At 34.1% G+C, this 15,654-nt stretch overlaps 1 protein-coding gene across 1 annotated transcript in view; it reads left to right on the top strand.

Annotated features, from left to right (window-relative positions):
* Positions 1-2,155: 2,155 nt before the first annotated feature.
* LOC111045236 (KAT8 regulatory NSL complex subunit 1) overlaps positions 2,156-15,654 on the top strand; it is a 61,333-nt gene continuing 47,834 nt past the window's right edge. The window contains 1 exon segment of the mRNA XM_039426772.1: positions 2,156-4,576. Within this exon segment, the coding sequence (XP_039282706.1) occupies positions 3,189-4,576 (1,388 nt within the window). The 5' untranslated portion in view covers positions 2,156-3,188.

The raw sequence follows: 15,654 nt of genomic DNA, 5'->3' as shown, positions 1-15,654 counted from the left end.
GCAAATTCAAGGGCTCTGTCTATAAATCATGGTGTCCCTCAGGGCTCGGTTCTGGGACCTGTATTGTTTTTGATTGCAATCAATGACCTTGATCTTGAGGGTAGGGCACTGAAGTTTGCTGACGATACCACATTGATTTCTTCCGGCCCAGGTACAGCAGGAGGCTGATTTGCTGTTTGATGCTGCTGGAGGGTGGTTGGAAGCAAATAAGTTGCTACTGAATGTGGAAAAGACACAAAGATTGGTTTATACACTGAGTCGCAGTCAGGCCATCAGTGCTCACAGTGTGTCTCTCCTTGGATTCACCATCGATCCACGGCTCACGTGGGAGTGCCATAGTGAGGGCATCTGTAAGAGGTTGTCACGAGTCACCTACTTGCTTAGGAAGTTGACGCAGTTGGTGAGCAGGCCCTACTTGCTGGTAGTGTACCATGCGCTTTTTCATAGCATCCTGAGCTATGGACTGCTGCTGTAGGGTCATGCTTCTGCATGTGAAGATGTCTTCAAGCTGCAAAAGAGGGCCATCCGCATTATTACCTTTAGTGGATTTCTGGATCATTGTCGACCTCTCTTCCAATCCACAGGTGTAATGACCATCTACAGTCATTACATTTACTTGTGTGCTGTGTATGTGCGAGCAAATATTGAAAAGCTCAACACAAGGAGTGACTTCCATGGTCACGACACTAGAAGTCGAGGTCTCATAGATGTGCCATACCGTCGCTTGTCAAAGACCCGTGATGCATTTCCTGCATTGGCCTTGCGGATATTCAATAGGCTGCCGGGGGATTTGAAGATGTTGAACACACCAGCATTCAACCTGAGACTCAAGTGTTGGCTTAGGAGAAACCCTTTTTTTTCCATTCAGGAATTTTTTCTTAACGACTTGGTAGACCTTGTCTGACGTGTAGGCTACTGCCATCTCGATAGTTGAAAATGTGAAAAGTTATATATTTTAAACTCTTGACGCAACCCATCCGACATTGCTGGTATTGGTGAAGAGGAAGGTAATTCAGGTAATACCTATCTCCTGAAAACTGTAAATTGAACTGATACTGAAGCTACAGTTACTAGCTCTCTATCTGATAGTATCTTGTTTTTCTTCAATTGAACTAGAACGCTTGACCTAAGTAAGAACGAGAACGTAGAACGCCTGACCGCTCTCTTTTTAATCGAGTAAGGGCTTATAAGCTGAGATATCTAAGAGTAGACTACAGTATATCACTGGTTTTATATTATATTTCATACCGTAGCCTACTTTCCAACCTTTTCAACAGAGACCAAAGTTTGAAATAAAAAATAAGTAAATGTGTTTTAACATAAAAAGTTCTGTTCTATACTTCATATAAAACGTAAATTTTAATGATTAGATAGTTCAAATTTTATTAGATCAACATTTTACAACGCCAGGTTATATATTATTCAATTTGACAGTTCATTATCAATCTGACATCTAAAAAAATTTAAAGTTATGGTACTTTTTGTGGGTAAAATTGGTGAATGTTTTAAAAAATAATTTATTTATTACAATGTCTTGTAAGAAATTTAAAAATAAAATAGGTAATTTATTACTGTTTTTAGTAAAAATGTATACATAACCTGCAAAGTTTGTAATAACCGATCCAAAAGGTTATGTCATTCATAGTAATGTCAATTTTGCTATGAATAAATGAATCAATAATTTCAAGATGGTATTAGAGTAGGAAAGGATGAAAATTTATTGTCATTTATTCGAAGTTATTACCTGTTTTTTAATTGAAACGAAACTGCTACAAAACAAGAAATATAGCGATTGTGAATAATTGTGAGCTTGACAGCAGGCTTGCCGTGCAGACAGCACGAATGTTTGAAAACTAGAACCAAGCAGCATGCGCAGTCTGTTCCCGCGAACTGTTCCTAACTGTTCTCTTTGCTGCGACTACGCCCCAGTTTGCTAGTTCTCAAAGCTTGATGGATTTTTTTATTACAAGAATATAATGAATGTCTATTCCTGGTCATATTCCAAACATACTTATTTACTATTTCATGTAGTTAAATGTTTAATTCTTCAATTCTAATTTTGAGTTATTTGAATTATTAGATACTAAAAGGAGGGAGTAGTAGTAGTCCCGGTTTTCTTCTGCGCAAACGCAGTGCGTGCTTCAAGCATCGATGTCGTGCTTGCCAAATAGTCAAGCAAGCAACTATGTTATTAAGTGCATCAGTTATAATTTATTATAATAAATCGGTGTTAAAATTCACGATTATATAAAATTAATTTTTGTTTTATTATTTTCTTCAACCAAAAGGTTCTTTTTTAATTTTAAACTGAGTTTTTCTGATCAGAAAGATTTCAACTAGTCAATTGACATACTGTGTATAGTCTAAAATCGTAGTTGGGCTGTTCCTCGCCGATTGTGAACGTTGTTCAGTGAGTTTAGCAAAGAACAGTTCAAAGATTTATCGTATTCCGCCATTGTTATAATTGAATTCGAAACATTCTAATTAATTTACAATCCATAATAAATACATAACGTCTTAGTATTGTTCATTCATCTTTATTATCCTGATACAACGCGAGAAACAAGCGAATTACTTTTTTGAGTGGTGCAATGGTTCTACGCATAGTTTGGCTCGTTTGAGTAGTGGGTTTCTATCATCACGTGTTCTGAAATTTGAAAAATAACTTTCAAAACTTTTCAATAAATATTTAACACGTTTTAATTCTTGTAATCTGACATTGAGTTGTGTTTTTCTTCAAGTATAGTGTGTGTGAGTACTTCTTTTATGGTTATCGCATTCCAAAATGCGTTAGTTTCATCGCTACTCCGGATGTGTAACGATACGGAATGGTAAAGACAACGCAGATCGTTATTGCTAATATTTCTTGATATTACTCATGTTTCGTGTGCTCTTTCAGTGAGTTATTATGATAGTTGTGTGCTAATGGATTCATTATTTTGAAAATTTGCGCCGATTTTGTGGAATATGTGTAAATACGTGAGGATTTTGATTGAAAGGTTGAGGTTATTATCTGCTATCGGTTTATTTCTGTTACCGGTAATGAACAATTCTTTATAGAATGTTGAAATATTGAAATGAACTATTGAAAAATATTTTTCATTGTATGAATTGTCCTTGGATGAATTTTTATCTGTATCTTTCTGTGGAATTTGGAGACTGAAATGGTCCCACTTCCTCATGAATGAATGGGACCACGATTTGCCTCCCTGAGGCGCCTAAATGTTGACATGGCACCAGCTTTGACTGATGCCAGGCAGACTCAGAACTTGAATTCTTCACCTAGAACAGTTTCATCGGAATCAACTATCATTGTGAATAAGATAACTAATGGAAAACATGTGAATGGTCTGCTCAACGGTGACTGCATTAAAGGCTCTACACGTGTGAATGGTGATTCCGTTAAAACTGACGTATTTCATCATCTCAACACAACTGAACATAGAATATTAGAATTAAGTAATGGTTCCTTGAACAAACCAAAGATAAAATTTCAAACTCAGGAAACTTTTAAGGAAAGGATAGATACCCGAGAGGACGAAAGAGAGGCCTCGGATAGTGTCTTGCTTCATATCGGTGGTTTTATGATGAACAATAGTAGCCCATCTATGGGGGACTTGGATGGAAACATGGGTTTAAATAAATCTGAAGCAGAATCATTAAACTATATGAAAGATAAGACTTGTTGTTCAACTGATGTTGATCAGTTGTTCAAAAATTTTCAAAATGTCGATGAAATACTTCAAGTTATTAAAAGTATGGAATCAACTGGAACAGATGGCGAAGCAGATATTTGTGCAATGGATCCAGGCCCAAGTAATGAAGGTGAGAACTTATTCCCTATTGCTGATACTGCTGACATTACCAGTAGTCTTGGTAATTTTGAAAAGGAACTTTTCAATGATGTTGATGTAATGAACATTTGCGTGGATGAAAATCTAGGCGACAATGGACTTGTTTCTGTTAATAAAGAAACTATGATAACAGAAAAGTTGGAAGATGTTGAAAAGAAACACCATCACATCGAAAGGAAATTAGATCGACTAATGAGGAGACTGCGCAAAATTCAAGCAAGGGAAATCGGCAAACAAGCTAGTGAAGAAGTAACCGGCGTTCTGGAACATCTGAGTAAAATTGTCTCCACTCCTGAATCAACTGCGGGTCGTCAGCACTCAACAGCCAGTGCAAGTAGTGATAAAATAAACAAACGAAAAACTGTCAATGACATTAGATTGCTTATGCGAAGATTAGATCAGGCGTCACAACAGCAAGCTTTAGCAGCGCATAGGCATTCGAAGTCATACCGGTACTTCGGTTCAGGCTCCAAGGACATCGCTAGTAGCAGCTCGGTGAATAGTGCTAATGGTTTGAAGAATAATGCTCTGACAGGATCTGTGCTTCCCAAGTTGAGTGATAAGGTGCGCAATGATGTGGAAACAACTGCCGGAAATCTACAGTATCAGTTGAAATCTATTGAAGATGGATTTGATTCTGACGCCACTGCCAGCAGCTCGGGTGGCGAAAGCTGTGATGAGATGCAGTCTTACAACAATCAACATCAGCAGCAACTTACTATGTGAGTTTTCCAATTGATTCAATTTTTAAATTTTTATTCATCTATTTCTAATTTAAAATTTTCAAATTAATATTATTAATGACAAGCTTATTAATATAGTGCTTCAACTCAATATTTTTAGTTTGTTTCTAATATCTAATGAATGGTAGATTGCTTTTTTTAAATAGAAATACAGATAGATGTACCCAAGCAGGAGCTGTAGGAATTTTAAAGTCTCCTCAATTCTGATTGTGCATTTTTCATCATAATCAAGGTGTAGTTATTCTTTTTTTGCTTCATTGCTTGGTAAATAGCCTAAAGAAAGTCTTGAATATATTGCAGATAACTTATTTTAAGTTGAAATTTAGAAACTCGTTCCCTCACTGGTGACCTTGAAGAGTGCTGCACTATATAATTGTACTGTAGTACTTTGTTGAAAGTGTTGTAAAACTTTTTTCCGTGACAAAGATTTGTACCTGACACATTGTTGAATTTCAATTAGGTAATGGAATGGAATAGCAAAGAAAATATCTCTGAGATTGAAGAAGTAAAAACTTGGTTTTTCTGTTTGAAAAGTTGTTTCGAGCTATTTCTATTCTAATTGTTCGGTTGAGATGGATGTTATGATCATACAGTTGAGATGAATATCATGATTATATGGGATTAAAAACTGTGATTACTTGAAACATTACAATAAATAAACTACCTATAATACTCTGGTTTCAGACGAAAACCGAATTTAATCATCCAAGTTATCCATCTATACCATTTTTTGTAGGATTTCGATTACAGTATTAGGAAGATTTGACATCTTGGAGTCATGCCTGTCTGGGAGGAATTCAACTTAATTAAAGATTAATTTTATAAAGTTAGTATAGATATTTTAATTTCTTTTGTAAATGGGTCATCATTTTCTAATATCATTATCTATAGATAATTTTCTAACTGCAATATTATTAAAATAGTTGTATCTTCAATTTTTTCAAAGCTGAAAATTCACTAAAGTTTATTTTATTGGAATAATCAATTGTACTTGAATAATCAAATAATTATTGAAATACAATTCTCAGTACCCTTTTTTGAATTATTTTATCAACAGGTTTCAACATTCATGCCATTTTCAAGTGAATTGAAGTAAATAAAAAAATCACTTGAAAATGGCATGAATGTTGAAACATGTTGTGATAAAATGATTCAAAAAAGGTACTGAGATTGTATTTATATTTATATTACAAGTAGCCCTAAACAGAAAAGAGACAATTGAATAATCAATTAGCCTTTAATATTCATATAAGCTAATACACTATTATTTTTTTGGCAAGTATTGTACCGGTAGCACTATTTAGTTGCATTTTTTAGTTTCGTTCCAATGAAAAAATAATCCTGTCCTATTCATGGATTCTGTTCAGTCGATTGTAGAACTTTAATACTCGAAAACTACCAATTAATGCTTCTTCTGATAATTATGAAGTATTCTGAAGTATTGAATGTTACTTTAATTACTCCAATAAATCATTCGTTCATTTTCGACCTAAAAAAATATCCTAAATAGTTGAAAATCTATCCCCATAACTGTGGGCCCATACCTTCCATAATATGGAAACAAATTGAATTACGTGTATCTGTTGTTTCTAAGTATTATGTGTCAAAATAAATTGATATAATTTGTTTATCAATTTATTCCAAAGAACTCAGATCATCTATGACCGTAATTCAATCTTAATTGTTCCTAAAGATTGTTATTTGTTCAAACAAATTTGATAAAATGTTGTGCGCCTCATTGTAAATGTGTTGAAAAGTTTGTTGGCTGGGAAATTGAGTTGGAGAAAAGTTGCGCAAACCGGTGTAGTCGTTTGAAAGTCGTATTAACTACTACCACACTGCAAAGGTGGAGCCCGGGCTCACACCACCACCTCCCACCCCCACATCCCTCACCCCTCAGCTTATCATCTGGATCGATATTCCCCCTTTGCTCCCCCCCCCACATCCACTTGGACAACCCCTGGTCGATCTCACTCACTCTCAAGCTGTCCTGCTCACACCCACTCATATTATTGCTGGGCAAGTGTACTGTGTGACACACACTCACCTGACAATGTGCATACTATTCTATGATTATGCAACCCCTATAGTGATGCGTCATACAAAATAAAGCCTATAGACTGACCGAACCAGCGGAAAATTCATCAATTTTGCTTGTAGGGAAAGCTTTTCTGTGTAGCTAGATGATGTTCATGGTAGTTATAGGGTAGACTGTAATACACGCATGAATTAATCTCATTTATATAAATTTGTTGCATTGGATATTCATTCAAAGGTTGTGATTGAAAACTTCTGTTTTAAGAGTTGTAAACATTTTTAAATATATTTTTTCTTTTGATTTGTTTTGGCCATCAGATCAGGTAATAGGAATAGTTATTATCGGTTAACATTGAATTAATACTGTAAAGTCGCTAAACTTTTTCTTAGAATGTATGTACCTGTAAGAACGGAATAAGCTGTATACACAATGGATGTTTACATTTATTTCATACTTTGTCTTGCTGTGCACGTCTAGTGTTTTGGTAACTTTTTTCCTGTATCACAATGTATATGCAAAGTTAGTTCTACGAACCAGCCATTTGGTGGCTTTTCTCATGATTGGTTGTTGATTAATGCGAAAGTTTCCTTGTTGAATGAATCCTGGAAGGGTAGGTGTGCAACAATTAATAAGTTGATGCTTTTAATAGTTGATTTAAGTTTTCTTTTATACTCCTGTCTAGTCCATTACGACTTCTTTAATGTACTGAAAGTATTTATTTCGAAATTTCTTGAACGTACTCGTAGGCCTATATCATTACTGTAGAAGTTGATCTGCTCTTAACCAATCCCACATGTTAAATGTTCCACTTCTTTCTGTCTTGTGTCCTTGAAACTTCATAACTAATAGTTCTGTGAACAGTAGACCTCGCGCAGTTATAAACCACAGCCTCCTCTTATACTGTCCATCAGAGTAAATCCTGTCTGTATGTCGTGTCTGCGAGATATCTGTGTGAAAGCGGCTAATGGCTGTTGGGGTTGGTGTATCAGAAATGCTAACATCAAAAGCGAATCTTCTACAAGACATACTGGCAACAGGTCAGCCCGTGTTGAAAGCAGAGAAAGGTCGAGAGACAATACTATGTTATTCAAGTTATTAATTGCATGCGCTATTGCATGGAATCAATAGTGCATAAAAATTGCATGCATTGAGGCATGCAATTAATATTCCACACAACACCTGTTTTTTTACCAAGTTACATTGAGATATTAATTGCATGCAATTAATAATCCACTCGACAGCTGATTTATGAATAATAATCCACTAGACAGCTGATTTATGATAAATAATTCTATAGTCTGATTTTACGGTAATATTGGAGTTAGAAGAAGACTCCTTTTACTTTTGTATTTTCCTTAAGACGCAAAATTTAAAAAAAAAACCTTATGTATACGTCGCCGCGAAATTGAAAAAGGAACATACCGGTCAAATTTCATGAAAATCTATCGCCGCGTTTCGCTGTAAATGCGGAACATAAATATAAACATAAAGAGAAATGCAAAACCGTCGACGTGAATCTTGGACCTCACTTCGCTCGGTCAATTAAACCAGGGGTTCACTGTAAAACGTATAGACTATTATAGCAACCCGATATTTATGCCAACTCTCATTTCAATTCACCATTCATTTTATTTTCCTTAAATTTGCTGTTCGCCGTTATCTCTTATTTGACGTTACAATGGTTCATCTAAGTGTCCTCTAAAACTTTTGTTATTCATCTTGATGAAATAATGAGTTATCAGAGCTTGAAAAAACTATTTTTGGCCGAGTTGTGAACAATGGCTGATAGTGTTTTGTAAGGCGAGCAGAGCAGAATGATGCTTTGTTTGGAAAGAAGGTGAGCGAGCGAGCGGAGGGTGAGGTCGTTCCAGGGTGACGACCATTGTTGTCGTCTGCGGCTGCGGCTGCGGCTGGTGTCGCAGAGCGGTGACCTCCTCCTTGCTGGAGATCGTCCTCCTCAGTCACTCGCCCCGAAGGCAGTAATGAGCCGGCCGGTTCCCGGTTGACACACCATGCTCTGTCGCTTACTCTCTCACTCACTCTTTCTCTATATCTCTGTGACTGACGGAAACCGGAAGAACCAGGTACGGAAAACTGGTTTTCGCACCACCATACGGCGACGAATTTGCTCTCCGAACTGGAGAAAAGCGTACCATTTTTGAAATTCGTGGTTTTGACGGTTATTGATTTGTTGAAAAGTTGACAATGGGATGGTTTAGTATGTCTAGTTTTACTCTCTCCTAAGTATTCCTGTACTGGGGTTTCAAGGGTTTTGAATGATTTTATGTAAATGGGAAAAAGATGTGGGGACACTGGCATTAATCATGTGCTAGTCGTCATGATGCAACAAAAATGAATTGTAAATCCTGCTCAATAAAGCTATTCTAGCTGCTTTGCAACATAGATCTTTGTTTCAGAGAGGGTTGGTTCACTGGTCAAGTAGTGTGTTGTCTGAAAATGTTTGTGAGGAAGGACAATGGGCTCCGTGGAAATTTCTTATTATACGGTGTGGTATTTTTCCCGCAATAGTCTAGTCATTGAAGGAACGAACAACAAAATGTGGCAGAACTGCTATCATTGTCCTTGAAATATTTGCATAAATTAAGAGAGTTTGCTTGAATTACTTGCTATTTTTAGAATAATATGCGAAATCTTGTTGGTATTCCAGATATGTATGCTTAGTCAGTTGATTCAGAAAAGTTAAGTTTCAAAATCAAATTTATGTTTGTACCTTAGTCTCTGAAAATGCTTGGAATTATGTGGATGTAATTGCAGGACAGTAGAAGTCGAATTGATTGGTTTAATTTCCAATTTATATTTTCAAATATTACATAGAAATCAGTGTATTGTATATTATAGTGTATTCTACTTTCCAGAATATTACAGGTAATTATTTTTCACAATACTAATCATAATTTCTAACAATGACTTTCAATTAATAATTAATGAGTTATTATAAAGATACAAGATTATCTCTGAACGTGAACTATCTAGGAGTGAACTACCCTTATCCAAATCATCGCGAGTTTTTACTTTCCTTGCCCTATTACCATAGTATTGCTTTCCGAAAAAAATTAAGGTACCTAAATTTCTATACGTTTCAAGGCCCCCTGTGTCCAAAAAAGTGGTTTTTGGGTATTGGTCTGTATGTATGAGTGTATGTGCGTCTGTGTACACGATATCAGCCTCACAATTAACGGAACTACTTGAAATTTGGAACTTAAGGTCCTTAAAATATAAGGATCCGAAACGAACAATTTCAATCAAATGCAATTCAAGATGGCGGCTAAAATGGCAAAAATGTTGTCAAAAACAGGGTTTTTCTCGATTTTATCGAAAACGGCTCCAACGATTTTGATCAAATTTATACCTAACAAAGTCATTGATAAGCTCTACCAACTGCCACAAGTCTCATATCTGTAGAAATTTCAAGAGCTTCGCCTCATCTATGCAAAGTTTGATTTCAGATTCCCAATTATCAGGCTTCAGATACAATTTGAACAAAAAATTTCAGGTGGAAAAGATTGAGCATGAAAATCTCTTCAATTAATGTTGAGTAACATTTTCACCTAAAATTGAAAATAAGCTCGAAATTCGATAAAATGTGATTATTTAATTGCAAACTGTTCGCAACTGTTGATTCTATTATATCATTCACTATGAAGAGATAGCAGACCTCGTGTGTCTCCAGCGTTATTGTCCTGTCACCAGCTGGCTCAAATCTTTGAATAGTATTCTTGAGATGCGCGTGTACACTAGCGTCAGGTGATTAATCTTCATAACGGCAAGGAAAGTTGTTTGAGTGCGCCACACCAGATTTTTTTAATTGAGCAACTTCAAGTTTCAAGTCAGCTCTATCCATTCCCCAATCATATCTGTTGTACACTTTTGTTATTCAACACAGTTCAGTTTAATCATTCTGAGTCATACTTCAAGGCCGAAAGCTGTTCATCGCTAAATTTTCAACTGCTTTTTCATAAGGATAATTATTGTGTCTATATCTGTTTGAAATTTTATTTTATTGTAAATAAGATCATAAACAATTGCTCTTTGTTTCCCTAGAATTAACCTACTATACTCTATTGTTGAAAAATGTTTGAAGTGTCGGAAAATAGTCTTCGCTATGAAAAGTATTAATATAATCGGGGTTTGTAATTCTCTTGAAATCTGTGAAGCATTAGACTTTTTTTATAGATTACATTTTTCGTGATTCTATTTTGAAGTCTACAGCATTCCTATCTCCTCTCTTATCTAATGTTGACTTGATAGGTTGTTTAAAACGATTATCGTAGTTTGAATTTAATTACATGTTCAGATTCAAGAAGGAAATTGAACTTCCAGTAGAAAATTGCAACCCTTTTTATGGGGAGTTTCAAGGCATCATCTTACACAGATTCTAAACTATTCATTCAACATTATTCTGCACAATGAGATAATAAGCAGTTAAGCACTTCGTTGTACGTAGAGGGGCTTAGCAACCAGCGAGTATAGAACTAAATTCTTATTCTATACTACTGTTAGCAACGTGGGTAGTAGAATGCTTCAAAACAATATTGCATTTGATAGTTTTCGTAAACAGGTTTCAGAATCGACATGGCTAAAAGAGTTCTCTGTGGAAAGTGGGTGACATCATTAATTATATTGTTTAGGCGTTGTCTTGGTTTGATCATTTTTCAAATTCATTGTATAAGCCATTAAAGGATGGTATAGAGACTCCAATAATTGTACAGAGCTAGAATCATTTCCACGTTTAATATAATTTTTCATTTGCTCATTACAGTTCCAAATCATATATAATTTGAAGAGCTTTTTATAGACAGTGATAAGTTACAATCTAGATTTTAGATGGCAGTCATTCAAATTATGCAGTGAAATACAATGCAGATTTTCATTATTTTTTATGAAGCGACTGTTGTGCCTTGATATGGTTGTTATGAATCAATTCTAATTTGGAGAATTCGTGTAATTTGGAATAAAATGGTGTCTAACATTATGCACTGAACAAGATTGAACTTTATAAGTATGAAATCGCTTATTTTCGTTTGCGTTATCTGTTGATTTGATGTCGAGTTGACCATTCCCTGTAATTTTCTCTTTACTTCTTATCCCTAAATTATTTTGAATTGAACACATTAATAATAAATTGTCTTCATATAATTTAGAAATGATTCAAAATTAATTCATTCTGTTCACTAGAAAATTATTTAGAAATAATTTACAATTAATTTGTTATGTAGCCTATCTGTTCACTAGATTAAATGAGAAATATAGAATTTGAAAATTCCAAGCATCTTCCTAGCCCTAGAATGATTATACATTCATTTATATAGTGAGTAATCCTAAATTAAGTATATTGCATTATCACCATTTATTTTACAAAATTTTGATCGATGTACATCAAGGATTTAGATACATGAATGAAATGCTTTCTTTTATCAATCTCTTAAAACAACATCCTTTTAGTGTAGATCATGATCAATGAATTGATTCGAAAATAATGAATGCTGAAACTTGAAAATTAAATATCAAAAAGTTAACAGCATGTTATCACCGCCCTCAATAGTGGGTGAGACTTGACGTCGATTTCTTCATTATGTTCAACTTATCAGTGACCCTTCTTGGTCCTATTGTTTTGTAACGATTGAGCTTTAATTTCAATCTACTATTATTCCATTCTACTATCGATTTATCTTCCTGGTATTTATTTTCTTCACGGTCCTTATACCAGAATCAGTAACTTACTTTAATTATTTTCTTGGTGAGTGGCATGATCCCCGGTTCCTTACATTGCTTGCTTGATTGCGAATCAATATAAATTGATTTCGTTGATTTTTGTACAGATGAATATCCTCTTCACTAAATGCACTATTGTGCAGCTTTTCATTGTTGTTCAGTACAGTAATAAAATAAAGTTTTTCATTCCGCCTGTTATTTTTTATTTTATAATAAAGTTGATAATAGTTGATAATCAGCATACACAAATTCTGTATTTATTCTCAGGGTTTTAGTGGCAAGCTTTTTGAGTAGAGTAGTTCTCAATTTTCTGATCATTCTGTTGAACATTGTGTTGTAATTTTTCGCACCAGAACCGTTCACTGACTATAGCTTTTCGAACTGAATGCATCAGAGCGTCACTTATTGTGCAGTCAACCAGATTGTATAGCACATGCGCGCTACCAACCACTATCATCAATATACGTATCTATGTTTTTTAGTGCCATCCTCTATCATGGCTCTATACTCTATGATAGTGGATGACTCACCACTTCCCGCCTTTTTATCGTCGTTCTGTTTCATCACAAAGAAGGTATTAGAAGTAGTAGCATGTCACTTTCAGATTTTGATCAATGAAAATAATTAATAATATATTCTGGTGAATTATAAATTAATTGCTATAGAAATTTATATTATACTTTTCTATTATTCTATCTTTATGTTATCATAAAGATATAAAGTTTTTATTAAGTAATTTATAATTCACCAGAATAATTAATATAATTATTTATATTGATCAAGTAGGCCTAATTCCTAAAATTAAGTAAATTCCATTTTTTTCTTATGAAAAATATTTCTGAACAAATTTTCTTATATAAGTGTAAAGGTGCGTATGTATATACGCGCCACGAACATGAGCAATTCACTTTTAATCAGCTGATTATATCTGTATTTTTACAGAATTGGTAAGATATAGATATAAAAAGCTTGGCATCAGCTGATTAAAAGTGATTATTGCTCATGTTCGCGGCGCGTAAATCTGTACGCACCTTTAGATAGTTGAAAAAAAATAATTCAAAAATTATGTTAGATCTTTGAATAAAACTTTTCGCGATAAAATGTGTGCGAGATGATTGAGTGCTTCATCGTTTAGTAAAATTTACGACTCCAGTATAATTGATTTATATTGAAATATTTTTATTTACTATGGATGTATTTAAATAATCTACAGGGTGATTCATAATTATGGTAAAATAATTTAATGCGTGATAGTAGAGGTAAAAGTAAGAAAAAAAGTTCTTATAAACATATATCCATAAACGCTTCATTAGCATACAGGATGAAAGATTTTGCCCGGAATTCAGTTCCTCTGGTGAAATACACCGATGCTGAATTGTTTGGGGACTAGTTTTTGAAAAACTTATGCTGGATTAATTTATGGAAAAATATCTGAAAAATTGAATATAACTAGTCTGGAAGCTGTAGTGTGAGTAGTTTTTGAGAAAAAAGTTGAAATATACAAAAAATCTAAGTAGAAAAACACAGACTTCTACGTTTGATGCCCAATAACTTTCTTTAATGACCAGTAAACAAATAATTTTTCGCAATAAAAATTGTAGAGAATTTAATTCTGAAAAGAATTATGTAAGCCGTGTAAACTGAATTTGAATAAATGTTGGATAAAATGTATTCTTATGTAGTACATTACACCACAAAAATTTGCTGTTTTGTGAGGAGAGAACTAATAACTCATAGGTTGTAGCTGATTGCAAATAGAACATGGATTTTAATAACAACTGATTTATTTTGTTTTAAATAAGAAAATATTTAAAAGAAATTATCAGCTGAAAATTATTTTCAGAAATATTTTAGCTCACTGTTGAACAAAAAAAAAAAACAAACTGTAAGTTAGGCCTACAGTAGCCGCGCTGTGTTTTTTGTTTAATCTATTAACCAGTTATTTGTAACCATTCCACTTTGCTTTTGTGTTAATTGTTAACTTTTTAAAAAATGGCAGGTAATCTTAGACATTATTCATACTCCGAATTAGCTGACATGCATTTAATGTATTGAGTGGGACACTACTGTAATAGTACTGAAGCAAGACGTTTGTATCAAGAGAACTTTCCTAACCGAATATGTCCAAGTTCAAGGTTTTTTGCCACTATTCATCAACGTCTGTCTGAAACAGATTCTTTGATATCCAAAGAGCACATTTATGCAGGCAGACCCCGATCTACTATGACTGTTGACTTAGAAGAACAAGTTCTTAATGCAATTTATGAATATCCAGAGAAGAGCATAAGAGAATTGTCAGTGCAGTTTAATGTCAATCAATCTATTATTTGGAGGAAACTAAAATAGCAAAAATTACATCCATACCATCTCCAGAAAGTTCATATTCTATTGCCAAGAGACTGTATTCCCCGTGCTGGTATTTGCCGATGGTTTTTAGTAAAACTTGTTTACCCAAACTTTTTAACAACCGTTTTATTTACTGACGAGGCACACTTTACAAGAACAGCTATCATTAACGTCCACAACCAACATATTTGGGCAGCTGAGAATCCTCATGCCATCAATCCTAATCTTCCACAACATCAGTTTTCAGTAAACATTTGGGCAGGAATCATAGGAGATCATCTACTTCTGTTCGAGCTTCCTCCCAGGCTTAATGGCATAATCCACTAGTCTTTTGGTATAAGTTTAATGTCATTCAGATATGCTACTTTCATATAAAAAAACTTTTAATAAAAAAACGATTATTTTATTTGCAATCAGCTACAACTTATGAGTTATAAATTAGTTCTCTCCTCATAAAACAGCAAATTTTTGTGGTGTAATGTACTACAAAAGAATGCATTTTATTCAACTTTAATTCAAATTCAGTTTACACAGCTTACATAATTCTTTTCAGAATTAAATTCTCTACAATTTTTATTGCGAAAAATTATTTGTTTACTGGTCATTAAAGAAAGTTATTGGGCATCAAACGTAGAAGTCTGTGTTTTTCTACGTAGATTTTTTGTATATTTCAACTTTTTTCTCAAAAATTACTCACACTACAGCATTCAGACTAGTTTTATTCAATTTTTTAGCTATTTTTCCATATGAATCCAGCATAAGTTTTTCAAAAACTAGTCCCCAAACAATTCAGCATCGGTGTATTTCACCAGAGGAACTGAATTCCGGGCGAAATCTTTCACCCTGTATAGCTCGCTAATGAAGCGTTTATGGATATATGTTTATAAGAACTTCTTTTCTTATTTTTACCTCTACTATCACGTAATGAATTATTTTACCA

The sequence above is a fragment of the Nilaparvata lugens genome, chromosome 4 (genome assembly GCF_014356525.2).
Source record: "Nilaparvata lugens isolate BPH chromosome 4, ASM1435652v1, whole genome shotgun sequence".
Taxonomy (NCBI): Eukaryota; Metazoa; Arthropoda; class Insecta; order Hemiptera; family Delphacidae; genus Nilaparvata; species Nilaparvata lugens.
Note: the sequence above shows the minus strand (reverse complement) of the source record. Positions and strands in the feature narration are given on the sequence as shown.